Source organism: Phascolarctos cinereus, unplaced genomic scaffold, assembly GCF_003287225.1.
Source record: "Phascolarctos cinereus isolate Bilbo 61053 unplaced genomic scaffold, phaCin_HiC Scaffold_726;HRSCAF=1367, whole genome shotgun sequence".
In the NCBI taxonomy this organism is placed as follows: domain Eukaryota; kingdom Metazoa; phylum Chordata; class Mammalia; order Diprotodontia; family Phascolarctidae; genus Phascolarctos; species Phascolarctos cinereus.
Genome location: NW_027556098.1, coordinates 427,553,909 through 427,581,475, shown reverse-complemented (window position 1 = coordinate 427,581,475; position 27,567 = coordinate 427,553,909). Strand labels below are relative to the sequence as shown.

Below are 27,567 nucleotides of genomic sequence, written 5' to 3'. Positions count from 1 at the left end.
TGGGGGTCGTAGTCCGTGCCTCCCTGGGCGCAGGCGCAGTGTGTTGGGAGGCCTGGCGCTGTCCGCTTTGTCCGGCTCGGGGCTGGCGGGGGGTGAGTCCGACCCCCCAGCACCGAGGGACGGATGGGGGAGGGCGGGGAATGAGGGTTGGGGGAGGTCATCTTGCCCGGCGTTCCCCTAACCTGCAGAGCAAGAAGGTGCCTAGAGATTCCGGGGTGGCGGGCGGCCCCTCCCCCGACACCTCCCATCTTTCTCCAGCCCCTCCCCTCATGTCCCCCCAACTATCGCCTAACCTGTCTCAGTGGTCAACGCACAACAAGCATTTATTAAGTGCCTGCTGTTTGCCAGGCACTGGGATACCCTTGGGCAGCTCTCGGGGAGGAGTGGTAAGCTTCGCCCCCACGCCCTTCCTCCAACAGACTGTCCGCCGCCCCTGACACCCCTCCCCCCACCCCATGCCGGGGATGCTCCCTTTTCCAGGGAGCCTTCCCTGATTGCCCTGGTTGCCGGTGCCCTCCCTCCCTCCCTTCTTTGGTTCAGTCTCTCCCCTCGTTAGACTGGGAGCTCCCTGATGGCAAGGACTGTCTTGTGCTTCTCTTCAGAGAAGCAGAGGAAAGGAAGTACCTATTAAGTACCTACTATGTGCTAAGCAGTTAGATTATTATTTCACCACAATCCAGGGACCCCCATTTTACAGATGAGGAAATTGAGGCAGGCCGAGTTGAAGGGACTTGCCCACAGTCACACAGCTAGCATGTGTCTGAGTCTGGATTTGAAATTGGGTCTTCCAGGTCCAGAGCATCCCCTGCGGCCAACCCAAGTGCTTGTGGACTGACTGAGAAGCCCTGGGAGGTGCTGAGAGGTGCCGGAGTCCCACAGTCACTGGCTTTAGAACTGGGGGCATGCTTTGAGATCCTGGGGGGGGATGGGGGTAGAGAGATCTCCCCTCCCTGAACCTTCCTCTTCCCTCTTAGGACTCACCCCTGAGCTGCAGGTTGAGGAGGAAGAGGAGGAAGGAGCCAGAAGGGCCATCCCAGGTGAGTCCTCTTCTCTCTGTGGGGGATTGTGGGAGGGAGGGGCCCACTGATGGAGGGGACAGCTGTTTGTGCCTCCCTTTTTGGCCCTTCTCTCCTTTCATTCTTTGTGGGGTCCATTTGTGACAAGGCCTCCTTTTCTGTGGCCCTGCTTCTGTTGCCTTTGGGGTGCTCCTCTCCCTTTAGGAGATCAGATCTGGTCTTCCCAGGCTCCCCTTTTGTTTTCAGGCCTGGGATGGACAGAGGGCCCTGGTCCTGCGTTCCCTGGGGGATTCCTCCTCTCCTTTGTTTGTTTCTGTAGTCCTGGCTGCCAGGCCTCCTCCCAGGACCCCAGGCCCTGCCCCTCCTCAGGCCTCGTCCTCTGAGGGGTTGGGTCCAGGGCAGAGTACAGGGGACAGTCCCCTCCTGGTGCAGCCCATGGTCCTGTGAGCTTTCTTGGTGGTGACCATTCAAACCCCAAGATCCTCTTCTGACCTGCTGCCCCCCCCTTTGGGAAGCTGATCTTTTGGTACCTTTTTCATCTCATTAGCTTTGGCCCTTTGGGGGCCTGACTGTGCCTTGTGTCACTATGGATCTGAGAAGCCATCTGTGCCTCCATACTGGTCACTGATAAACATGGGAAATCATGCTGGGCCAGCGCAAGGCCCTCCCTGTTCTTGGCTTCCCTGGCCAGTTGGAAAGACCCTTATTCAAGCCCCTCTCCTCTCCTTGCTCCCACTTCAACACTGCTTCCCTCTGTTTCCTTCATCTGTAAATTGGGGATCATGTCTGCACTGACCTCCCAGGTTGAAAGCATGTTTGTAAAGTGTTTTGGATGGGGTCTGGCACCCAGGAGGCTCCTCGTGAATGCTGCTTGTGATTCTGATCACCGCTGCCATAATCACACCCAGTTCAGAATCCACCTCCCCTTCTTGCTGCCTTCTGATCTCTCTGTCTCCCCAAATCAACCTCCTGTGACTGTCATTGATCTGTGAGGGGCTCCAGGGCTGCTGGTGCTGCTTGCTTCTGACCTTCCCGTGATGGATCACAACCCAAAAGCATTTATTCAGCACCTATGGTGTGCTGGGGTAATGAGACAGAGGAAGCAGTCCCCACCCTCCGTTCTGCAGGGGCGCGTGCTTGTCTGTTGTGTATAGCACAGATGCTCAGCGATTGGGGGAGGGTGGAGAGCACCTGAACTGAGCCAGAGGGGAAGAAGAAAGGGTTAGCATTCCAGGCTGGCCAAGGGCATGGAGGTGGTAAATAAATGCCAGTTCAGGGGCTCGCAGTGCCTACTTTGCTCAGACAGTGTGAGGGGGAGCTGTGGTCAGTCAGGCTGGACCAGGATCCTGGAGCCAATAGGGAATCACTGACACTTCTTGAGGAGGGTGCCTCCTGGTCAGGCTGGTGCCTTAGGACCTGGGTGTGACTGCAGCTGTGCAGGGGATGGGTGGGAGAGAGGAGAGCCTGGAGGCTGCTGGAGACAAGGGGGACAGCCAGGTCCTGGCACTGATCTTTAGGAGCTGTGACCTTCCCCTCTCTGGACCTCAGTTTACTTCCTTGTCAAATGGGCAGCTCTTGGGAGGACAGCATTTTCCAGAAATGGGTGTGACCCTTATTGTTTGTATTAGTTGAGAAGCTTATGCAGACAAGGGGAGGGAGCCTGGGGTCAGGACCCTGGAGAGGGTGCAGAGGATTGGGGGAACAGCCTGGAGTCTATGCAGTGGGAGAGCCTGTCAGGGGCTGCCTGCCCAGAAAGACCTTGGCATCCCTTCATTCAGTAATCACCTGCTGTGTTCCAAGGCCTGGGCCAGGGGGAGGGATTACTGAAGCAGGCCGGGAACATCCCTTGGCCTTCTTGGAGGATGAGGGCTCTGGAAAGCCAAAGGTAGATTCTGTTCTGACCAGGCACTGAGTACAAAGAGAAAGGAGGAGCACCTCTGCCCATTGTGGAGGCTTCATAGACACAATGTATCCGTTTTAGTTGCTACAGTATAACTGGAGGAGTGGGGGGAGGGGCACTGCTAGGGCATCAGGAAAGGAAGGTGTCATGCACGGATCCCCTGAGCTGACCTTTGAAGGGGTGTGTTAACAGAATTTTAAACGTAGTGCAGACAACACAGGTCTCTAACCTGGGAATGGCGGGAGGTGACCATAGAGCTGATCAGAAGCAAGCTGCCAGAAATCAAATAGCCGTTTAATTAATTAATTTCAGAATGAGGAACTCAGTTTGCAAGCCTGAAGTTCTCCTGAGAAGGAGACGCATCCCGGAGCAGTGAAGGCAAAGCTTATACACATAAATCACAAGTGTGTGGAGGGCTCGGGGGAGGGGAATTACAACACAACCATTTCTGGGTCCTGAGAAGGTTCCCACAGCAAACCCTGGAGTGCAAGGCGATTGTTTCCCAGCATTGTCTCAAGCCTCAGGTGTCACAGAATTAGAGCTCTGTGACTAGAACAGCTTTACGGTCTTTGCTCGCTTCCCTTCAGGTGCGAGCACAAGAAGGTAGGAACGCTCAGAGGCATTGTCCTGGGAAAGGGGGGCACTAAGAGATCTCAGTTGTTAGTATATTCATTGCACAAATCATGTCGATTCATAAGACGATCGTAAGTCCCTTTACAGAGGCAAAGGTTTGGAGAAACAGAGGTGAAGAGAGAGAGCATGCCAGGCAGGAGGCGCTGCCTGGGCAAACACGGAAATGGGAGATCCATTTGAGAAACATCGAGAAGGCCAATTTGGCTGGTTCGTGGACTGGATGGGGGAAGCAATATGAACTCAGTCCAGAAAGGGAGTTTGGGGACAGGTTGTGGAGGACTTCTGAATGCCAATTAGAACATTTTGTATTTGGTCCTAGAGATGATAGGGAGCTACCAGGGATTATTGAATGTGGTACATGGTACTTAGGAAAATCACTTTGCTGAATGAGTGGAGGATGGACTGAGGGCCCCCCAGCAGGCATCGAGATAGTCCAGGTAGGAGCTGAGGATGGTCGGTGCCCAGGTGGGAGCTGTGGGAGAAGAGGAGGGGGAGGGGGAGAGATGTTTCAGGCATCTCCCCAGCAGACCGTGGCACCGGATTGGTGAAAATGAGCCAGAGGGAATTAGGGTTCGGGAGAGCGATGCCTGGGAGAGACGCCTGGCTCACAGGACTGCGTGGTCCCCGGCCCTGAGGGGGCAGACGAGGGGCATCACTTAGGGTGTCTCTGTCTATGGTTTTCTCCTCTGCCAATCCTTTTGGAGCTGTGTTTGGGGCCAACGATCTCCTGCTGGGAAGGCACAGGGTCCTCAGCCTCTTTGTCTTGCAGAGATGTATGGAACCATTGAGATGTCCTGGCATACATCTTCCTTTCTGTTAGCAATATCTTCCCTGTTGGTTTCTCTGCTTGGGCTCAAGATTTTTAGTATTTTTTTCTTCCTGAGAACTTTGGTCTTTCCCCCTTATACTCCCCTCTTGCTTACTTTCTGGTTTTTTTTTTCTTTTCTTTTTTTATTTTTTTGGTTAGGCAATGGGGTTAAGTGACTTGCCCAGGGTCACACAGATATTTAGTGTTATGTGTCTGAGGTCGAATTTGAACTCAGGCCCTCCTGAATCCAGGGCCACTGCTCTGGTTGCCCCTCCTTTCTGGTTTCTTACCCTAAGGGTTGGACCTCAAAGTTGTTTCAGCCCTCCTCTCACCTCTTACCCCTGTGCTGAGAGTTCACTTTTCTTTTTGTTATTGAGGCAATCAGGGTTAAGTGACTTGCCCAGGGTCACACAGCTGGTAGGTGTCAAGTATCTGAGGCTGGATTTGAACTCAGCCCTCCTGACTCCAGGGCCTGGTGCACTACCTGGCTGCCCCAAGAATTCACTTTTCACAGGCCTTAGACTCTGCCTCAAATGGCTTTCGGGGAGACAGACCCAGCCTGAGCAGGATACCAGTCCCCTCTCCTTCAGACACACCATGGTGTTCTGCCCCAGCTGCCTCTGTAGCTGGGTGGGGGGCAGAACTGAGTGGTGCCCTGTGCCTGGGGGTGGGGAGGGGGCGCTCAGGCACGAGCATTTGCTGCCCAACAGTGCTGTGAGAAGGATGGGAGAAAGTCTGTACCTCTCCCTGCCTCCCCACCTTGTTGGTAACTGACCTTGGGGTCTGCCCTCTGCACGAGTAGCTGGGCATTGGGGTACCCTGGAGGATGGTGCACCAGGATAGGGCTTCATGGACTGAGGGTTTCCAAGAGCCCGGAGGGTTTCTTTGCCAGGGGGGTGGGGGAAGGGGTGGGGAAAGCTTGGCTGGGAGGTGTCAGGGCTCCATGTGTCCGGACCACCAGACTGGGCTTGGGAGACAAGGACCCACCTGGCAGATCCAGCTCACCCCGACAGCAAGTAGTGTGAGGCCAGGCTGGAAGGGAGTGGGGAGCCAGGCCATGAAGGCCAGAGGCCAGGGAGGGGGCCAGGAAACCAGTGCTGAGCGGGAGAACAGATAGAGGAGATCCAGGAGAGGGAACAGGAGATGGCAGCAGCTGCCCTTGTGAGCTGGGTTTGGGGGCCGCAGAGTTGTCCTGGTTGTTTGGGGGAGGGGCAGCAGGTGGAAGAAGAGATCAGAGGGAGGAGAGGGGTGGGGGAGATGCTGAGAAGGGAAGATGACAGCAGCAATTAGGGTTAGAGTTATTAATTAGGTTAGGCAATTAGAGGAGCCTGTCTCCACACTGTAGGTGCGTGAGGATCCTCATTGACTGAGGAGGATCCATATTTTCTACCACAAGGAAGATTCTTTGTGGATGTCTGACCTACTCAAAGTCCTTTGGGGAAAAGAATCCCCATTTATATAGCACCTACTATGTGCCATGTACTGTGCTAATATCTCCTTTGATCCTTGCAAGGTACTCTTGTGACCTCCATTTTACAGTTGTGGAAACTGAGGCAGGCAGCAGTTCAGTGACCAGACCAGGGCCCCACAGCTAGTGAGTGTCTGAGGCCAAATTTGAACTCAGGTCTTCCTGACTCTAGGGCCTGGCCCCTGACTCCACTAACCCCAGGGCTCCTGATTTGAGCTGGCTACCCAAGCACCAGCCTAACTCCAAGTTCCCGGAAGGATATTCCTGGTGGCGACCTTGTGGTCCAGCCACACTGGGGAGGAAATGCAGGCTGCTCTCTCCCCAGGGGTCACCACCTGCTCAAGCTTGGCCCCCCTACCCCCCACAACGGCCCAAGCTGGCCCTTCTCCTTGTTCCTCTTCACACCAGATCCAGGGGCCTGGTCCCCCCCTCCCCCATCATCAGGACCTCCAGATTCCCAGGGAGGAGGCAGTGGTCCTGAGACCCTTGGGAAGAGTCAGTGAATCAATGGAGAGGCAAGGATGGAAGAGAGGATGTTTAATTAGCATCAGCTGATGGGCATTTGGGCCAAAGAGAGAGCCACACACAGAGGTGTCCTACCCGAGTTAGGGCAGGTGGCAGGTGAGGTTGCTCAGCCACCTTCCTTGTTGGGGAGGTCGAGTCATGGGAACAGGACTTCAGGTGAGGGGGGTGGGGGTGGGGAATGTCTTAACTTTAGGAGTAACTTTGGTGCTTCCCAAGTTCTGGTCTGTCCCCTTGGGGTGTCTCCCTGGAGTTGCTAGTACCCAGGATCAGGTCTGCCTCCAGCAATACCAATACAGGCAGAAGAGTTTTGACTCTTGGTCTCTGAGGGGAGAAGGCAGGTGAGGAAGTGGGGAGGAGGTGACACTGTGGGGCAGGAGAATGAAGTTGGAAGGATGAGGGACAGATGGGGGGGCCCTTCCTGGCCAGGGAGAAGGCAAGGGTGGGACCCTAGTATGGTTTGTGGCAGGGGGGCTCCCCCAAGAGCAGCAGCCACATCCCTGGCTACTGCCTCCCACTTCCTCTCCTCCAGTGGGCACCTGGCCAGTGGCTGCCCCAGCTCCATCCCCTGGGCTTCCTGTCCTGTCTGGGGGCCACCTTTGCCCTGCTGTCACTGTGTGGGATGGCCGCCCACATTGTCACATGCTTTTCTTTCATTCCTACCAGCCCAGGGAACATGTGCGGTTTTTATGTCTTTCAGACTGTCCCAAGGAGACAACCTGTTTCTAAAGACCCAAAGACTCAGAGGGGATGTTCCCCGAGACCTCACACTTGGAAAAGCCTGTAGTGAGAACACTGCTGGGATAGGATTGAAAGTCTGAGTAAGGACCACTCACAGGAAACACATTGCCCAGTACTCGTGTCCAGCCCCTGCCAGGACACCCCGGCTGGGGAGAGAGAGGCATTTGGGAGAAGCTCAAACCTTGCTACCCAGGAGAAGGTGCCTGGAGGAGAGGGGCCCCAGCCCATGGTACCAGGCGAGGAGAATTGCACGCCACCGAGTGTGCATCCAGCCAAGTGTGAGGTGACTTGTGCAAGGAAGAAAAATGCCTGTAAGTGTGAGGAGTGTGGAGAAGACCTGAAGCTGCCCTCAGCCCTCATTGCCCACCAAAGGGCTCACACCAGAGAGAAGCCCTATGCATGTGGCCTGTGTCAGAAAGTGTTCAGGTGCAGGTTGAACCTCACTGGACACCAGAGAATTCACACTGGCGAAAAGCCCTATGAATGTAATGAATGTGGGAAAGTTTTCATTCAAAATTCAACACTTATGTTGCACCAGAGGATTCACACTGGAGAGAAGCCCTATGAATGTGGTGAGTGTGGGAAGACCTTCAGGTGGAGCTCCCCCCTTATCAGACATCAGCAAACACACAGTGGAGAGAAGCCCTACCAGTGCAGTGAGTGTGGCAAAGCCTTCAGCCAGAGCTCGTCCCTTATTGAGCACCACAAGGTCCACACTGGGGAGAAGCCCTATGAGTGTGCTGAGTGTGGGAAGGCCTTCAAGGGGAGCTCAGACCTGAGCCAACACCGGAGGGTTCACACTGGTGAAAAGCCCTATGAGTGTGAAGAATGTGGGAGAGCCTTCATGTGGAAGACAGCCCTCATCACTCACCAGAGAAGCCACAGTGGGGAGAAGCCTTATGAGTGTCCTGAATGTGGGAAGGCTTTTGTCCAGAGCTCACACCTCACTCAGCACCAGAGAATTCACACTGGGGAGAAGCTCTATGAATGCAGTGTGTGTGGGAAAGCCTTCAGTGTGAGCTCCTACCTTATTGAGCACCAGAGAATTCACACTGGAGAGAAGCCCTATGAGTGCAGTGTGTGTGGGAAAGTCTTTCGCTATAGCTCCTACCTTATTCAGCACCAGAGACTTCACACCAGGGAATAGCTGTGGTGTGAGAGAGCCCTCGTCACCCTCAGTAACCAGCCTGGCAGCCCCCTCCTCCCTCCCCTTGTCTCTATACAGAGGCATTCTTCTTTCCCTCCTAACTCAGCCAGGAGTTGCCTGTCTTCCTTTCCAAAACTGACCCCTTCACATATCCTCTGCTTAGGAATTAGGGGGGCCAGTGGTTAGAGTACTGGGCCTGGAGTCAGGAAGGCCTGAGTTCAAATCCAGCCTCAGACATTTACTAGCTTTGTGACCATGGACAAGTCACTATACCCCTACCTCAGTTTTCCTCAACTATAAAATGGGGAGGGTATTATGAAGATCAAGTGAGATATTTGTAAAGGGCTTAGCATGGTGGCTGGCACACAGTAGGCACTTAATAAATGCTTGTTCTTCTTTGTTTTCTTCCCACCCCCTCACCCCCCAGTTTGGACAGATCTCCTGCAAACTGGAAGATGTTTCATTTCTTTCAGCACGATCTAGGTTCTCTGCTCCTGGGCTCTGCCAGGTGTCTCATGGCCTGGCTGCAGGCCTCTATCCTAGAATGGCCTCCCCATCCTCCATGACCTCTGCAGCTCTTGCCCACTTTCCTTCTCACCGCACTGTTCTGACCTCCTGCCTCCATGGTGGCCCCTTTCAGAGCTAGGCTGGTCCTGGTTCTGGGGTCTGCCATCGGGGCCTGTCTCCAGACAGGATTCTATCTGGGTGTCCCTTGGTTACTCAGTTCTGGGTAACTCAGATGGGACTGAAGTCATCTCCCTGGTTCCTGTCCATCTTCTGTGTTCTGTTCATGGTGCCGACCCTTCTCCCACCAAGGCCAGTGCTTGGCAGTCACCACAGTGGGTGAGAGAGAGAGCCTGGTGTGGGACAGGAAGGGGGGATCTGAGGGAGCTGGACAGCACTGGGGTGCAGGAATTCTTTGTCAGGGGAGTTGGGGTGGCCCAGTGAGAAACATGAGAAATAGATCCCTGTGGTGGGCTCTGGAATCAAGGCTTCGGTGGAGACACAGTCACTCCATCCCAACCCAGGCCATCCCACACACAACCCTTGATGCTTGTGTGGCAGTGCAGCTGTTCTGTGCCTGACCAGTCTGAAATGACCGAGGCCTCTGGGCTTGGTGAGGAGGCCGAGCTCCTTAGCACTGAGAAGCTGAGAGGTCACACCTCATCTGGAGCACTGGGCTCTGTTGTAAAGTGGTCTTGCTCACCAGAGGGTGGCTAGGAAGGGCCAGGAGCCCATGCCAGGGCATGGAGGGATTTTCAGTTGAAGGAACAGGGCTTGTTTAGACTGGAAAAGAGAAGATTCAGGGGACACAGAAGAGTTGTCTTTGAGTATCTGAAGGGCAGTGACTTGGGGAGGGATCAGATTCAGGGGATAGAACCAGGAGCCAAGGCAGGAAGAAGTCAACCGAGTCTCCAGGTCAGGCAGCAGCACCTAATGCCAGAGCCATCATGGTGTGGAAGAGGTGTCCTGAGGGGAAGGGTGGTGGGCTTCCTCAAGCAGGAACCCTTATTGAGGAAGTTATAATGGGGATTTGTGTGTGTGTGTGTGTGACTAAGGCCTAAGGCTGTGAGGTCTCTCCCAATTCCTAGGAGTCTTTAAAAAAAAAAAGTTTCCATCTGAAGATATTTACTTCCTTTCCTTCCATGAAAGAGATACAGAAAAGGCAGCCCTAGAGAGATGTGTTTGTGTCTCAGAAGGCTGCCAGGGCTAGGCGGAGAAACCAGGTCGAGCTCAGTACATGTGGCACACTCCAAGGTGTGGCTTCTAATTCCAGAGCTAGGCAAAGAGTGATTCAGATGGTGAAAATGCACTAAGAGCCATATGAGCTCCAAGATTCAGCATTTGTAAGAAAATTATTCTTCCCATTGAGAAAGTAAGAAAACAAAACCCTGTTCTAACCATATAGAGTCAAGTCATTGGCCATGTCAAAGAAGAAAACTGAGCCTGAGTCTTCCCTGTGCACTGGGAGGTGCCCCTTGGAGTGCTGGCTGCTCCCCAGGCTGCTCAGAGTTCTTAGGTCTTTCCAAAGTTTTGTCTGTCTATCATCCCCATACAAATGGTTCTGCTCACTTCCCTCTGCAAAGTCTGTCCAGATTTCTCTGAAGCTGTCCCCTTCTTTAATCTACATGCCCTGCCCCCTTCTGTTTCCCTCTTGAATGAAATTTGTTTCTGTCCAATTGTGTGTGAGTTCTTCCCTTCTTTGGCCAGTTCAGTCCCTCTCCTCATCTCCCCTTGTTTGTGTACCCTAATTATGTGAGATGATTTTCCCCATCCTTCCTTTCCTTTTCTTTTCCCAATGTATTTCTCTTTCCTCCCTTTCCATTGCTTTTAAGACCATCAAGATATAAAAGAACCATTCCTTGGGGCAGGCCTTGGAGTCAGGAGGACCTGAGTTCAAATCCAGCCTCAGACACATGACACTTACTAGCTGTGTGGCCCTGGGCAAGTCACTTAACCCCATTGCCTTCCCCTGCCCCCCCCAAAATAAATAAAATAAATAAAAAATAAAAGAACCATTCCCAATTTAGTCAGGTCTAATAATTTGTCTAATTGGAGTCCATGTGTGATGCTTTATAATGTTAGGAATTCTGAGGGGACACATGGATCATTTCTCCCTGTCAGAATGCAAACAATCTAGTCCTTGTTTGTTCCATTACAATTACTCGCTTATCTTTATCCTTTTATGTTTCTCTTGACTCCTGTGTTTGCATTTCAAAATTTCTATGCATCCCTGGTCTTTTTGTCAAGAATGCTTGGAAGTCTTCTGTTGCATCGAAGATCCGTTTTTCCCCTTGTAGGATTATACTTAATTTTGCTGGGCAAGTTACTTTTGGTTATAAACCTAGACCTTTTGCCTTCTGGAGTATCATATTCCAAACTCTCCATTTCTTTGTAGTGGTGACTGATAAATCATGTGTGATCTTGGCTGGGGCATCTTCATACTGGAATTCTTTCTTTCTGGCTGCTAGCAGCCAGATTTTTTCCTTTGACCTGGGAGCTCTGAATTTTGGCTAGGATACTCCTGGGAAATTTCATTGTGGGGTTTCTTTCAAGAAGGGACTGGGAGATTCTTTAAATAATTTGTCCTCTGATTCCAAGAGATCTGGGCAGTTTTATGATTTCTTGAAATATGCTGTCTGGACTTCTTTGTTCATGATTTTCACATAGTCCAATTACTCTTAAATAATGTCTCCTCAATCTCTTATCTCCAGATTTTTCTTTGAGATGCTTTCTATTTTTTTTTCCAGTCCTTTGATTTTGCTTTAATACTTCTTGGTGTCTTCTGGAGTCATTGGCTTCTATTTGGTCCATTCTAATTTTCAGGGAATTTGTTGCGTGGTCAAGGTTTTGTACCTCTTAAGCCAACTATTAATTCCCTTTCCAGTTCTTTCTTCCATAGCTCTCTTTTCTTTCCTTTTTTTTCCCCCTGTAGCACTCTTTTCATTTATTAAAAAAATTTCTTTCTTTTAAAAAAATTCTTGCTTCATCTCTTCCAGGAATTCTAGTTGAATTTGTGCACAAGCTGAGTTGTTGTTGTCATTGTTGTTTTTTGGTTAGGTAAAGGGGTTAAATGACTTGCCCAGGGTCATGCAGCTAGTAAGTGTTTATGTATCTGAGGCTGGATTTGAACTCAGGTCTTCCTGACTCCAGGGCCAGTGCTCTATCCACTGTGCTACCTAGCTGTCTCTGTGTTATTTCTTTGAAGTTTTGCTTGTAGATGTTTTGGAGTCATCCTCTTCTTCTGGGTTTGTGCTTTGAGTGTCCCTACCTCCATAATACCTTTTCATGGTGAGATTCTCTTTTTGTCTGTGATGTGAGGACTGAGCTGACCTTACTGCTGATTTCTTGGGATATCATGTTATTCCAAGATCTCAGGTTCAGCTCATGCTGGGGACCTGCAGGTGTTCAGTGCTCACAAGGTGGTCTGATCCCGGGCAAAGTCTGCTTTCTGTCCTGGTCTGAGCTCAGCAATTTCCTGACCCAAATTTGGGTTTGAGCCACACACCTATGGGCCTGTCCCTGCTGGAATTCGAGTAGGCACAGGTCTTCTCCTCAGTCTGCCCTAGATCTATGACCCAGAACTGGGTGGTGAGCACAGAGCTGCCACTGACACCTGTTCCTGCACCATACATGAGCTTAGACCTCTCTCTTCCACCTGGGATAGTCTCCTAGGGTGGCCCCTTCCTGCCTTCTGGGAAAGGAGAGAAAAGTCATTCTATCGGCTCTTCCCACTGGTTCCTACTCCTGAACTACCTAACACCCAAAGAGAGCTCTACCCAGAGGCCAAGCCCCTAGACTTTGATAAGTCAAGTGAATTCATTCACCAATGACTAAAAAACTCCCCCTGCTCCTATCCTCTCCATCTCTGTGATTCTTAACCCCCAGCTTTCATTCAAACCTTGTTCTCCATCTCCCTCTGCCTCTTTCCCCCAATCCAATCATCTCTTGATACACTCAACCTCCTGCAGAATGTCCCCCAACCCTTTCCACAGTGCTCTCTGGAATTCCTGCTCCATAGGTAACACACTGGTTTTAATCTTAAATCTTTTCATCTCCCCCTCCTTCCATCTACTAGGTCTAAATGAAACCTGGCTCCCTCCACATGACCCAACCTCCCCCTCTAGCCCAGGCTTTCCCTTCACTCACTCTCATCAGCTCACTGGTCAAGGTGAGGGTGAGGTCAAGGTGGAATCCTTGCTCCCCAAAGTTCTCTCCCTCCATCACTCAATGACCTCTTCTCCTTTGAAGTTCATGCTATTCACATCTCCCACCCAATCAGAATTCTGGTGGATTTTGTCTACTGACCTGCCCCCTGCCCCCCACCCCCCACATTTCCCTCCCTTCTTCAATGAGATCAGGACATGGCTCCCAATTTTTCTCTCCCCCACCCTAGGTCCTGCCCTCTTACCAGGGGACTTCCACATAGACACTGACTCTCCCTTAGACACCCGAACCTCTCGATTCCTCCATACCCCTCAACCACACACAAAGATGGCCATACCCTGGACCTTGGCATTACCCGTAAATGTAGTACCTCTGTGATTACTCACCTCTGTGGTCTAGAATGCCGGAATTCCCTAATCCGACCCCGATCTATTGTCTTTTCCCCTCTCCCTCTGACTCCCCTTACATAACCCTACCCTCCCTGACCCCTCAGCCTTCTCCCCTGCACCAGTGACCCCCTTCTCTTCTCCCCATCTGGACCCGTTGGGAAACCAGATCAGTTTTACACTGTCCTCCTCTCGTGAATCCTTCAATCTCCTGTCGTATCCCCCCATGCCCCCCAAGCCTCAGCCTTGACTCACTTCCACCATTCACCACCTTCACACATACACATGATGGTGAATGAAGGTGGAGAAAATCAGGCTCTGACACCCCATGCTGGGCCCTCACTGCTGCCAGGCAATCCCACTCATCCTCCCTTATCAGCTCCCTCTCTCCCTCCCCATGCTCTCAGCTGAGACCCTGCCTCCTAAATCAAGGCATTCACCATGAGCTCCCTCTCCTCCTCTCTTCCTCCCCTCCCATCACCCAGGTGCCTTCTGCCCCTCTCCTCCCATGATGAGGTGGGGCTGTCCCCTCCACGTGCTCAAGTGACCCCTTCCATCCCATCTCCTCCAACAGATCGCCCCCCCTGTTACCCCCCTCACTTGTCTTCAGTCTCCCTCTCTCCTGTCTCTTTCCCTGCTGCCTATAAACTTGCCCATGTCTCCCCCATCCTGAAAAAAACCTGTCGACCCTTCCATCCCTACTATCTTGCTAGGTCTGTTCTGCCTTTGTGGCGAACCTCCTCAAATGATTACAATGGTCTCTCCTCTCTCTTCCTAACCCCTTACAGCCTATCTTCTGACCTCATCATCCCATCCAAACTGCTCTCTCCAAAGTGACCAGTGGTCTCAGTGGCCAAATCCAATGGCCTTTTTTCTGTCCTCATTCTCCTGGCTCTGCCACCAAAGTGATTTTCCTGAAATGCAGGTCTGATCATGTCACTTCCCTCCGCCCCTGGTTATCTCCAGTGGGCTTCATCACCTCCAAGAACAAACATATAATTCTCTGCTTGGCATTCAAAGCCCTTCCTGACCCAGCCCAGGCTTTTTCCACCTCACTCCCCCATACCTCCTCTGGGACCCCATGCCTTCAGCCTCCTGGCCATTCTGCTAACAAGGCCCTCTATCCCCTTCTCTCTGGCTGCAGCCCTCCAGGGCTGGGACACTCTGACTATTGACCTCCCCAGCTTCCCTTAAGTCCCAGCAAAATTCTCACCTTTGGCAGGAAGCTTTTTCCTGTTCTTCCTGGGCTTCATGCTCTCTTTCTGTCCAATATTTCCTATTTATTCTGTATGTCGCAGGTCTGTTTGCATTATCCCTCCCCCTCCCCCCCATTAGACTGTGAGCTCCTTGAGGGCAGGACAGCTTTTGCCTCTGTATCCCCTGCACTCTGCACAGTGCCTAGCATAGGGCAGGCACTGAATAAATGCTTACTGCCTGACTGACTGGCCCTCTGCTAGACCTGGCACAGCCCACTCCTGGACAGACCCTGTCTCCCAATGCCAACCTGGCCTGAAAGGATGATTGCATTTTTTTTAAATTCCAGATCAGGATTTGGCCTGGTATCTTTCCTCCATCTCTTCGGAACAGTCAGGAAGGGTGAGGGTTGACTCTACCTCCCCCAGTATCTAAGATTCTGAGAGAAGACTGAGTTGGGTGGAGAGTGGAGAGATCCAGGCTGAGTGGCAGGGCTTGGGTTTGAATCCCTCTGCTGAAGGAGCTAAGACCTTGGCTTCCCCTTCTGAATGGGCACTGCCAAGTGTGGACTTGAGTCAGCCGCTGACCTTGCCACATAGCCAATGGTTGGCCGAGGTCCTGGATGCAGTGCCATAAAAGGGGAGGCTTCTGGAGGGATCTCTAGTGGGAAGCAGACAAGACCCACCCCCAGCCTGCCCTCCAGAAGTATGAGGGAGCAGGCTGTCCAGGAGGGGGACCCTGCATGGGCACACACAAGGCAGGTGGGAGGGGCTATCTGAGGGCTCCGTGGAGGAAGACAGGTGGACAAGCTTCCCTGATGGTTGGGCCCTGCTGGGGGGTGGGGGAATTGGTGGTGACTCATCACCTGTGGTCCTACCCCAAATCCTTGGTCTGCACTCAGCCCAAGAAACCCAGGAGAGTCTGGGTCAGCAGCAGACCTGGCCAATGCCCTAGGGGAAGCAGAGGGAGAGGACCCTGTCTCCTGGTCTCCTGGGTTCTAGTTGGGGCATTGGGCCAGGTCTTAGCCCCAGACTGCCTTGGAATCAACTGCGCTGGAGGGTGTGCAGGGCCAGTCTGACTCTTAACAGCTCACATACATGGGGAAAAACTGAGGCCCAGAGAGTGGCCAGTGCCCAAGAGACTCACCTCCTTCCCTGCCCTGGGCTTCTGTTTCTCAGCTGCACTACCTTACAGAAACCATGGGAGGCTGGGGCTAGGGGCTTATTGGCCCCATTTCTTGGAGAAGGGTGCTGAGGGCTGGGATCCAGCTTCTCAGAAAGGGAGCTTTGTTTCTAGCCCAGGCTGGCTGCCATGTTGGCATCCTCCATGACATGTCCTGGGGAGGTCTCTGCAATCCTTCCTGCTTCCGTGGGTAGTTAGAGATCACTGAAGCCAACCCCTCATTTTGTTAAAGGGGAAACTGGAAACCTGGAGGTTACTGGGCAGGATTCACACCTAGGACTTCTGGTCCCCAACTGCCTGCCTGGGCAGCCTTAGTTTCCTTCCCTGTAAAATGATTCTCTCTCTCTCCTCCCCAACCCCCAGCTCTGTGAGGGAGACTGGATCTGAACACCAAGAATCTGGCCTTGAACCCTGGCTCAGCCACTTGTTCCCTGTGTGCTTCTGGGCACCTCAGTTTCCCCTCTAAAATGAGGGTCTTGGCTTCGGAGGTCTCAGGAGCCCTTCCTAGCTCTGACAGTCCTGTCCACGTTCCTTATCCGCTCTTCAGGGAGTCTGGCGGGAGCCCAAGTTCAGGGAGCAGGACACCACGTGTGGGTAGCCAGGCAGGCAGAGATCTGGAAAGGGCCGCCAGTGACCTGCAGAGCCCTTCTCCCTCCCACTGGGAGGGAGCACTTCAGCCTGCACCTGGTCCCTCTCTCCTCCAGCCTCCCCACCTTTCACTGTAAGCTCCCACTCCAAGATGTCTGAAAAGGCAGCCCACCAGTCATAACAAGAAGACTACAGCCTGGCCTGAGACCAAGAAGACAGGCTTCCATACCCAGCTTGGCCACCGCCTGGTGCCGAGGCCAATCACTTGAGCTCCCTCGGAGAGTCAATTTCCTTGTCTGTGAAATGGGCACAATAGAACCCCTGAGTCCTGTAGGTAGCTAGCTGTCTCAGAATGTCCAACAAGGAGATGCTATTTGGAGACCTCCCTGGACTGGAGCTCCCCCCACCCTCCCTGAGACACTGTGTGAGAGAAGCAGCATCTTTGTTCCCATCACCCCCTCTGGCTCGACCACTGACCCATTGCCTGCTCATGTCCGGGCCCTCAGATGAGTCTTCTGCCCTGGGAGCCCTCCCACCCCTGGACAGGGGGAGCCGGTTCTTTGTCCAAGGTCCGTCCCTCAGGGCCATGCCCCACTCATCTCTCCCCCCTGTCACCAGCTCCTAAACCCTCTGAGCTGCTAGAGTTACCTCCCTCCCTCCTTCCGGTGCCCGGAAACGGTGACGTATACATTTTCAATCTTTTTCAGACTGGGAGGCTAGGACTGAGACCAAGGCATCCACTCTACAAAAGGACATTTCTGAAGACCCAGGGACAGGAATGGAAAGACTAGAGGGGAGTGAGCCCCTGGGTCCCGTGTTTGCTGAGGCTTGTGGACCTAATGACACATTAGGGAGGCAGACTCCAAGGTCACCCGGTCCCAAGTGCGCAGCATGGGCACCCACAGCATCCTTCTCCCCCGGGAAAAGCCCCAGTGGGGAGGAAGGCCACTTGGGTCCGAGTTCATCCCCTCCGGGAGAGAGAACCCTTAGTCCAGAGGATACCAGAGGAGAGAGACAGAGTCTTCCCTCGGGGATCCACCAAAGCCCCGCTGGCGAGAAGCCCTATGAGTGTGGTGAATGCGGGAAAGCCTTCATGCAGAATTCAGCCCTTACCCTGCACCAGAGAGTTCACACTGGAGAGAAGCCTTACAGATGCCACGAGTGTGGCAAAGCCTTCAGGTGGAGCTCAGACCTCAGAAAACACCAGAGGATTCACACTGGCGAAAAGCCCTATCAGTGCAGTGAGTGTGGCAAAGCCTTTGGCAGGAGTTCGTCCCTTATTGAGCACCACAAGGTCCACACTGGGGAGAAGCCCTATGAGTGTGCTGAGTGTGGGAAGGCCTTCAAGGGGAGCTCAGACCTGAGCCAACACCGGAGGGTTCACACTGGTGAAAAGCCCTATGAATGTGAAGAATGTGGGAGAGCCTTCATGTGGAAGACAGCCCTCATCACTCACCAGAGAAGCCACAGTGGGGAGAAGCCTTATGAGTGTCCTGAATGTGGGAAGGCTTTTGTCCAGAGCTCACACCTCACTCAGCACCAGAGAATTCACACTGGGGAGAAGCTCTATGAATGCAGTGTGTGTGGGAAAGCCTTCAGTGTGAGCTCCTACCTTATTGAGCACCAGAGGACTCACACTGGAGAGAAGCCCTATGAGTGCAGTGTGTGTGGGAAAGCCTTCATCCAAAGATCACACTTGACTCAGCACCAGAGGATTCACACTGGAGAGAAGCCCTATGAATGCAATCATTGTGGGAAAGCCTTCCGCTATAGCTCAGACCTGATCCAGCATCACAAGCTTCATACTAGAGAATAGTTGGTGCAGTATTATTGTCTCTTTGAAAGCCAAGCTAGCTAGTCATACCATGTGGCCTCCATCTCTTCCTCATGTCTGCACTCTCCTCCCCACTGCCTCTTTGTCCTCTTTTCCAAATGTGCCCAGATCTCCCTAACATGAGAGAGCAAAGGCTCAGCCTTGTTACTACCTCAAGCTCTCCTCTAGTTCTTCCCTCTTTCCCTCCTTCCTCTTTCCTTCCCTCTTCCTCCCCTTTCCCTTTCTCTCCCTCTCCCTTCCTCCCTCCCCTTCTTCCTCTTCCTTCTCCCTTTCTCCCTCTTCCCTCCCTCTCTCCCTCTTTCCTCCCTCTCTCTTCCTTTCCCCTCACTCCTTCCTCTATCCCTCTACTCCTCCATCTCTCCCTCCTCCCTCATTCTCTTCCTTCTTCCTCCTCCCTCCAACCTGCTCTCCTTTCCTCCCTCTCTCCCTTCTTCCTCTCCTTCCCTCCATCTCTCTCTCCTCCCTTCCTCCCCCTCTTTCTCTCCCTTCTCCCTTTTTCCCTCTTTCCTCCCTCTTTCTTCCTATCCCCTCACTCCTTCCTCTCTCCCTTTACTCCTTCCTCTCTCCCTCCTACCTCATTCTCTTCCTTCTTCCTCCTCCTCCCTCCAACCTGCTCTCCCTTCCTCCCTCTCTCCCTTCCTTCTCTCCCTCCCTCCATCTCTCCCTCTTTCCTTCCTCCCCTTTTTCTCTTCCTTCTTCCTTTCTCCCTCTTTCCTCCCTCTCTCTTCCTATCCCCTCACTCCTTCCTCTCTCCCTTTACTCCTCCATCTTTCCCTCCCTCTTTCTCTTCCTTCTCCCTCCTCCCTCCAACCCTCCCTCCCTCCCTCATTCTCTTCTTTCTTCCTTCTCATTTCCCCCCTCTCCCTTCCTCCCTCTCTCCATCTTCCCTGCCATCCCTCTCTTCTTCCTTTCCTTTGCTGACGTTCTTGGTGCTTGCCCTGCGTTTCCCCATGGCCCACCCCTCTCCAGCCAAGTGGCTTTGGGCCACTGCCCCCCACTTACTTCTTCGATTTTCTCTTCTCTTGCTTCACTGCTTTGAGGCTGGGCCACCTTGGCATTTCTCTTGACTGCTCGGCTGTCTCCTGGTCTTGTTGCCTACTTGACCAAGTCCCAGGGCCCCATCTCTGGTCCAGTCTTCTTCTGTCTTGAATTCTGTCCACAGTCCCAGCTTTCTTGGTCCATTCGGGTTGTTGCTTCCCGAAGGTATGACCCAGGCTGGAGCTCCGGACCCCCGCTTGTGACTGCTGACTTCACAGAGCTCTTCTTGTGTCTCTCTCCCCCTCCCCTCTTGTGCCCATCCTCTCAGTCCCCCAAGCTCTGGAGTGTGTTTCACTTCCTTTGAGCTCTGAGGAAGTCAAGTCATTTCCTGTGCCCTTCCATGGAGGGCGAGTGTACATGTGCCTCTGGAGCCTGCCATGAGGAGGCAGGGATTGGACTGTCCCTTTTCAGGGATGCCTGCAAGGGGCTCCTGCTCAGGGCTGGGCTGGGCTAGCTGGCCACTGCAGTCCCCACCAGCCCTGAGATTCTTCAAGGATCCTGTTGGACTGGCCCATATGTGTGGTCACTGGAGGGCAGCCCACAGGTGGGTGATCAGCTGTGGGTGTGCAGACCACTTCAGGGAGCTATGTGGTTTCAGCCAAGGCAAATAGAGTTCATCAATCCTTACATTCCCAATGAAGGGGCTGAGGGCTGGGGGCTGGGGAAGGGGTGTCCCTTCCTCCTGAGGCATTGACATTGAGCCCAAAGCAGCCTCTGCCACCTCCCTCCATTGCCCTGGCCCTAGCCCCTGGCCTCCAGATACTCAAAGAGGATTGTCCTGTGTCCACCGAGTCTTGTCTTCTCCAGGCTGAACATGGGCAGCTTCTTCTGTGTCTTCACGTGACACAGGCAGCAAGCCCTGACCATCCCGGCTCCCTCCTCCAGAGGCTCTCCATAGTCCTTCCTGAAAGAGCACATGAGAAATGGCCTCCACCCTCTGGATGTGGGCAGTGTCTCCCCTCCTGGAGCCCAGAACTGTGCCATCCCAGCTCTGGAGCTTCTCATGTTCCACGTAAGGAAACTGAGTCCATGGAGATGAGGGGATTGCAGAGGCAGCAGAGCTGCTCAGTTGGGCTTCCCCGGCACTGAGCAAAGTGCCTGGCATACAGTTTGTGCTTAATAAATGCTTAGCCTCTCTGGGCTGCTGGATGTCATTCTAGAGTGAAGCATTTCTCATCCCTCCTCTAGGAATTAGGCTGAGAGGTCAGGTTCCTTCCCTTCTCTCTTCCCTCTCCCATTTAAAAAAAATTATTTAGTATTTTATTTTTCCCCAGTTACATGTAAAAGCAATATTTAACATTTGTTTTTTAAAACTTTGCGTTCCAAATTCTCTTCCTTCCTCCCTCTCCCACCCCCCCACCCCCATTGAGAAGGCAAGCAATTCAATATAGGTTATACATGTGTGGTCGTGCAAAACATTTCCATATTAGTCATATTGTGAAAGAAAACATAGATAAAAAAAAAACCTCAAGAAAAATAAAGTAAAAAAAGTCTGCTTCAGTCTGAGTTCAGACACCATCAGTTCTTTGTCTGGGGATGGACAGCATTCTTCATCCTAAGTCCTTCCGAGTTGTCTTGATCATTGTATTGTTGAGAATAGCCAATTTATTCATAGCTGATCATCGCACAATACTGCTGTTACTATGACACAGTGCATTTCACTTTGTATCAGTTCATGCAAGTCTTTCCAGGTTTTTCTGAGAGCATCCTGCTCATCATTTCTTATAGTGCAATAGTATCCCATCATAATCACACAGTATACAATAACAGCCATGTTATGCGATGACTAAGATTGTTAAATTGAACCCTTCTCAGCATTACGAGGATCTAAGACATCTCCAGAGGCCTCGGGATGGGAAATGCTGTCCACCTCCAAAGAAAGAACTATGGAAGTCGAATCGCTATCACTTATTTTTACCTTCTGTTGAGTTTCGTTTCATCTTTCTGATGGTTTCTCCTATTGGTTTTAATTTTTACTTACAACTTCACTAATGTGAAAATATGTTTAATGGGTATGTAAATGTAAAGCATCAGATTGTGCGCCATCATGGGGAGGGTGATGGGGAGGAAGGGGGAGAAAAATTTTCAACTCAAAAGCATATGGAAGTGATTGTTGATAAATCAAAATAAATTAATAAAAAAAAAAAGAAAAAAATCACATACCACAGCTTGGTCAGCCATTCCCCAATTGATGGGCTGCTAGAAATATTTTTGCACATATAGGTCCTTTTCCTTTTTTTTTTTAATCTTTTGCCTCCTGTCTTTTCTTCCATGTCTTCCTTCTCTCCCCTCTCCTCTTCTTCCCTCCCTTCTTTACCTTTCACCTCTCTCCCCTCTTCCTTCTCTCTCCTCTCCTTCACTCGCTCCTCTCTTCTGTGTCTCTCTTTCTTCTCTCTCTTCTGTCTCTCCCCTTCCTCTTATTAACAGAATTTTCACTGTAGACTGGACAGGACCAGTATCTAACCTGGGAATATCTGGAGTCTTATAAAGCATGCCAGAGACTGGAGTGCCAGGAAACAAGTCACAGTTTAATGAATTACTTTCAGAGTGAGGAATCAGTCTACAGACCTTTAGAAGTTCTCCTGAGGAGAGCTCCACATGCTGGAGGAAAGGTGCAGTTTATAGACATGTTTCAGAGTGGGAAAAGGGGTAGAGGGAGGTCATTTCCAGGGCCTGAGTGGTTTCCCAAGACAAGCCCATGAGTGCAGGACAATGCAGGCATTTGGGAGTCCTGTGGGAACAGTGTTTCAAGTCTTGGACGTCATTATTTGATGGGGTGCAGGTCCAGAGTTCTGTGATGGGAACAGCTTCTACAAGCTTTAATTCACTTTACTTAAGGTACACAGCCATAGGAATATAGTGATTGTGAGAGCATTGTCAAGGGTTTGATCATTTCAAGCTACATTGTGATTTGTGACTCCCAAGCCAGAAAAGGCAGCTCTGAGAAATCTCAATTATTATATATTCATTACACTTATCATATCGATTAATATGAAAATTGTAATTCCCTTCACACTCTTCTCCCCTCCTCTGCTTGCCCTCCTCCATTTTTCTTCCTTCTCTCTCCTCTCTTTCCTGTCCTTTCTTTCCCTCCCTCCCTTTTCTCTTCTGTCTCCCTCCCTCCTCTTCCCTTTAACTCTCTTCTCTCTTCCTTCTCTCTTCTCCCCTCCCCTCTTTTTCCCTCATCTCCCTCCCCCTTTCCATTTCTTTTCCTTCTTTCCCATCTCTCTCTCCTTTCCTCCTCTCCTTTCTTTCTTTTCTTTTCTCTTACTTCTCTCCCCTTTATCTCTTCCCTCTCTCTCCTCTCCTTCCCTTCCTCCTCTCCCCTCTATCTTTCCCCTTCCTCTTTTTCTCTCTCCCTCCTCTCCCCTCTATCTTTCCCCTTCCTCTTTTTCTCTCCTCTCCCTCCCCTCTTCCTCTCTCTTCCTTCTCCACCATCTTTTCCAGGTTCTCAGGCTAACCAGGTTTATAACTAGTCTGCAAGGGTTTTAGCAAGTGGCCCTGGGGTGAGGGGGGAAGGAAGGGGGAGCTCACAGCTGTTGTTGGAGCAAGCATCATTGCAAGAGTAGGGAAAATTGGGAGCCAGCCACATCAGCAACTTAATACCCTGGGACCTCAGAATTCCCACCCTGGGGTACTGTGGTGCCACTTGGGAGGTGCCTGGTCTCCTGAGGGACACCAAAGATTCAGTGACCCTACCCATCCTTTCCTGGAGGAGCTGATAGAAGGAGGTAGCTTGAGTGTAGCCTGACTTAGGCTGAGACTGTTTCACCAGGACCTGGCCTCCCCCTGCCCTGCCTCACCTACATCCTCCTCAGGCTTCAGGCACTGGGCTAAGCACTTTACTATCATAATCCTCACAATGACCCTGGGAGGGGGTTGCTATTATGATCCCCATTTTACAGATAAGGAAACTGAGGCAGGCAGAATATCACACAGTGCCTGACTAAGGCTGGATTTGAACCTGGGTCTTCCTGACTCAGCCCAGATCTCTGTCTCCTGCATCACCCAACTAGCTGTCAGAGGGTGAGGCATGTGTGTGTGCCTGTCCTCTGGGGGCAGCCATGGTGTTCTCACCCTGGACTGATGCTGAAGCCAGGAACATCTCCTGGCTTGGGCTCCTCTTCCCATCTGTAGAATGAGGGCAGGTCAGATCCACTTGTGATATGAGGGGATTCTGTCTCTTCCCCAGTTTGGGCCTCATTTTCTCCCTTTGTGAGATGGAGTGGGGCAGACTGAATGATCTCTAAGCATCCTGGGATTACTGTGTGACTTAGGGGAAAATTCCTGTCCTCTCTGGGCTTCTTCAGTTGCCTCCACTATAAAATGGGAGCATTGGATTTGACTGGGTGGAAAGAGGCTGAACAAGGAATCTTGAGTTTGACTCTTGACTATTATCTGTGGGACTCTGTGCCTCAGTTTCTACCTCTGTCAAATGAAGGGCTTGGCCTGGATGGCCTCTTAAGTGCCTCCAAGCTCCCATTCTGAATTTCTTCCCTCCCCCAACCTATCCTTTTTGTGGGGAGAGGACCCTGAGACTCCAGTTCCTCGAATTCTCTCTGTGGTTCCTGGGGCCCCTTCCTGCTTTTTGGGAAGCCAAGAGGGGAGGAGGCTGAGGGGCCGACACACCTCCAGCAGCTACCCAGCCTCTTCCCCAGGCCCCTCTGTTCCTCATCTTTGTGGCTGTGCACCTATGTGCGCCTCTGTCTTCCCTGGGGAAGCTGGGCTGGTCCCCCGGCCCCTTCCTGTTCCCTGGTCATGAGGGCTTTCCCCCCTCTCCCCTTTCATCTGGGGCCCCCTCTGTCTTTTTGGTGGCACCACGGAAGTCTGTTTCACCATGGTGAGCAGAAGAGCTGGGTGTAGCAGGAATGAACACTGGATGTGGCCCTTCCCTTGGGGCTGCCTCTGTTGGGGGCCCTCCCAGGTCTTGATGCTCTCATCCAGTTGCAGCTTGATGGCCTATGTGGCCAGGGAGATGGGTGGGGGAGAGGCCTGGGGGAGTGACCATCTCACCAACAAGGGCCCTGCTCCAAGCTGCCCTTCTTCTGGGTTTGGACCTCCTCATCTCCTTTTCCTTCCCTCTCAAATTCATCCCCCACCCCCAGTCTCAAAAGCTGAGGCTTGCAAGGGATGTGGAGGCAAGTGCTCCTACCCCTCCCCAAATAGGCCTCTGCCCTCTGGACATAGGCCTGGTGGACTGTGGCTGGTTGGCCTCTGTCCACTCTGGGGCAGGCAGGTTTCCTCCTGGCAGCTTCCCGCTCAGGGCTCCTGGTCTGCCTCTGACCAAGCAGGATGAGCCTGACCCTGCCCTCACGTGACAACCCTTCAGAAAAGGTCTTCTAGATTCCCTCCAGTATTTGCTCCTTGTCTGCTCTTCCCAGACCCTCAGCTTGGCTTCCCAGCTAACCATCCCACTGGACTGTCTGCCTCTCAGGGTTGGGAAGGGCCCAAGGCTAGAGGATTGGCCACTGGGAGATGAATGTAATGGAGGTGAAGGTATGGAGGAGGGTTTCAGTCTGCAGTGGTAGAGGAATAAGACCACACCCAGGTCTGACATTACCTAGGTGACCTTGGACAAGTTTCTGTCTCTCTCTCTGGACTGCCTCAGTTTCCTTCTCTGTAAAATGAGGAGAGGGAGGGTCAGCTAGATGACACAATGGATAGAGCACCGGCCCTGAAGTCAAGAGGACTTGAATTCAAATCCAGCCTCGGACACTAGCCATGTCACCCTGGGCAAGTCACTTAACCCCAATTGCCTCCAAAAAAAAAAAAGGAGGGAATCTCTGAGGTACCTTGTAACCTGAAGATGTGATCTCCTAAGGATGGACAGTGATGAAATGGAAGGTCCCTGAGAGAGTGGAACCCAGGTCATTTAGGACAATAAGCATGCCTCATCCTCGATCAGCCTCCTCCCAGTGATATGTGCATTTCTTCATTTTTTTTTTCAGACTGGGAGGCTGAGAACGAAATGTCACATCCCCAGCAAGAACTTCCTGAAACCACTGGGACAGGAACAGAAAGACCCCAGGCAGATGGTCTCCAGGGCTCTGGAGCCTGTAGAGGTCTCCAACACATATCAGTGAGGCAAAAGGAAAGTCCCCCTGGGGAGCCCCACAGGCAAGCCATTCCCCAGAAAGCAAGTGTCCAGAGCATGTCCAGCATCTCCCACAAGGAAGAGGACACTCAGGAGAGAGATCAGGGTGGCAGGGAGGTTGGGAGAAGCTTCTGGCTGGGCTCTAGCTTTGCAACTCAGGAGAGCCTTTGGGAAGAGGAGAGATCACCACAAGGCTTTGGTGTGGCTGGTGAGAGCCTATATCCCAAGCCAAGTGCCCGGGAGAAGGTCTATGCTGGGAAGAACACTGACCAAGATAGCGACGCCCTTGAGAAGGAGGCCTTCAAGCAGCCAGGAGCTCCTAGCAGAGGGAAGACCTATATGTGCAATGAATGTGAGAAAGGGTTCCGGTGCCGGTCAAACCTCCTTGAGCACCAGAGGATTCACACTGGAGATAAGCCCTACACATGCCAGGAATGTGGGAAAGCATTCATCCAGAGCTCCACTCTTACTAAACACCAGAGAATTCACACTGGGGAGAGACCCTACACATGCAGGGAGTGTGGGAAAGCCTTCAGGGGGAGTTCAGATCTTCGGAAGCACCAGAGAATTCACACTGGAGAGAAGCCCTACGAGTGCCATGAATGTGGAAGGACCTTCACGTGGAGCTCAGCCCTAGTCACACATGAGAGAACTCACAGTGGGGAGAAGCCCTATAAGTGCCTCCACTGTGGGAAAGCTTTTGCTCGGATCTCATCCCTGATTGAGCACCAAAAAATTCATACTGGAGAGAAGCCCTATGAGTGTAATGAATGTGGGAAAGCCTTCAAGGGGAGCTCAGACCTGAGTCAGCACCAGAGGGTTCACACTGGTGAGAAGCCTTATGGATGCAAGGAATGTGGGAGGTCTTTCATGTGGTGGACGGCCCTCATTACTCACTGGAGAACTCACAGTGGGGAGAAGCCCTATGAATGTCAGGAGTGTGGGAAGGCCTTCAGCCAGCGCTCCTCCCTTACTCAGCACCAGAGAATTCATACCAGAGTGAAGCCCTATCAGTGTAAGGAGTGTGGAAAGGCATTTAGCCAGAACTCCTACCTTATTGAACATCAGAGAATTCATACCTGAGAGAAGCCCTATGAGTGCAGTCAGTGTGGGAAGACCTTTGTCCAAAGCTCACGCCTGACTCAGCACCAGAGAATTCACACTGGTGAGAAGCCCTATGAATGCAGTCAGTGTGGAAAGTCATTTAGATATAGCTCCTACCTTCTCCATCATCAAAAGCTTCACACCTGAGAACTCATTTGGAGGACTGTTCTTTATGGTCAATGATGAAAATTGAGGCTCCCCTAGGCTTCTCTCCTCTCTACCTCACAGCACCCCTTTGATTCCTTCTCCCTATCCCTTGCCAAGGCTCAGCCACTGGTCTCCTCTCACTCTTGCCCACCCCTCCTCTTTCTGACCTTTGCAATCCTTCCCCTCTCTTCTGGCTCCTTTCTTTCTGCCTACAGACCTGCCTGAGCCTTCCCTTTCCTGAGCACTGACCTCTTGAGCTGTCCAGGTCATGGTACAGCCCCAGCCCCACATTTAGGTCCTGTCCTCACTCCTGGAAGCATGCCCTGCCCTTGCCACTAGCCATACAGATGCTGTTGTCTTCTCTCCCTCTCTCTTTTGGGCCTGAGGTCACCAGTGACCCCTCTGTGGAGCCTGGTCACCTACTCTCAGGCTTCACCCTTGACCTCTCAGGACCGAAAGACTCATGGCCATGCTGCTTCACAAGGATTCCTTCCTGTGGATCACCCCTCGGATTCATCACTCTCCTCACCCTTTGTCTTCTGTGGCCCCTTGTCCCTGCTCTTCTCTCCCTCGGAGAGCTTGGCCATTGCCCATGGCTCCATCTCAAGGTCCGTCCTCTCTCTCAGAAAGGCATCAGAATCTATCCAGCCCAAGCAGTCCAGCCACAGCAGGATCCTCTGTACTGGACCAAGCATGGGCTTGCAAACACCCAGCAGGATGTGGTTTGGCCTCTGCCGGTCCCCTCTCTGGGACAGCTCTCATTGGGAAGCCTGAGGGTCTGGCCCTGCAGGGGCAAGCTGAGCTAGTCTGTCCTCCCTCCTGTGACACCTGAAGGCAGCTCTGCCTCCCTGAGCCTGCCTGCTTCTGTGTCCATGGCCCATAACTCCCCTGCTCTCCCTCCTCTGGATTCTGGGCAGTTTGTCCACACCCTCCCTCCCTGGCAGCCTAGAACCAAATGCATCCCTCCAGATGTGGCCCAGCAAAGGCAGACTGGAGTGGGGCACTTCCCCCTCGTGTAACCTGAGAACACACTCACTCTGAGGCTGCCCCAATGTGGTCCCTGACTCATCTCACATTGGCCAGGACTCCTGGGTCTT

At 52.3% G+C, this 27,567-nt stretch overlaps 2 protein-coding genes across 2 annotated transcripts; both read left to right on the top strand.

Moving 5' to 3' along the window:
• LOC144454128 (uncharacterized) lies at positions 1–14,727 on the top strand. The gene is made up of 3 exons (XM_078146460.1): positions 1–92; positions 975–1,037; positions 7,048–14,727. Exon 3 carries the CDS (start codon positions 7,315–7,317, stop codon positions 8,233–8,235), a length of 921 nt encoding a protein of 306 aa, XP_078002586.1. The 5' UTR covers positions 1–92; positions 975–1,037; positions 7,048–7,314; the 3' UTR covers positions 8,236–14,727.
• Positions 979–27,567, top strand: LOC144454174 (uncharacterized). Its single transcript, XM_078146463.1, is given in 3 exon segments — positions 979–1,037; positions 16,961–18,050; positions 25,618–27,567. Coding segments are annotated over 2 exon segments (1,872 nt in total). The 5' UTR covers positions 979–1,037; positions 16,961–17,031; the 3' UTR covers positions 26,471–27,567.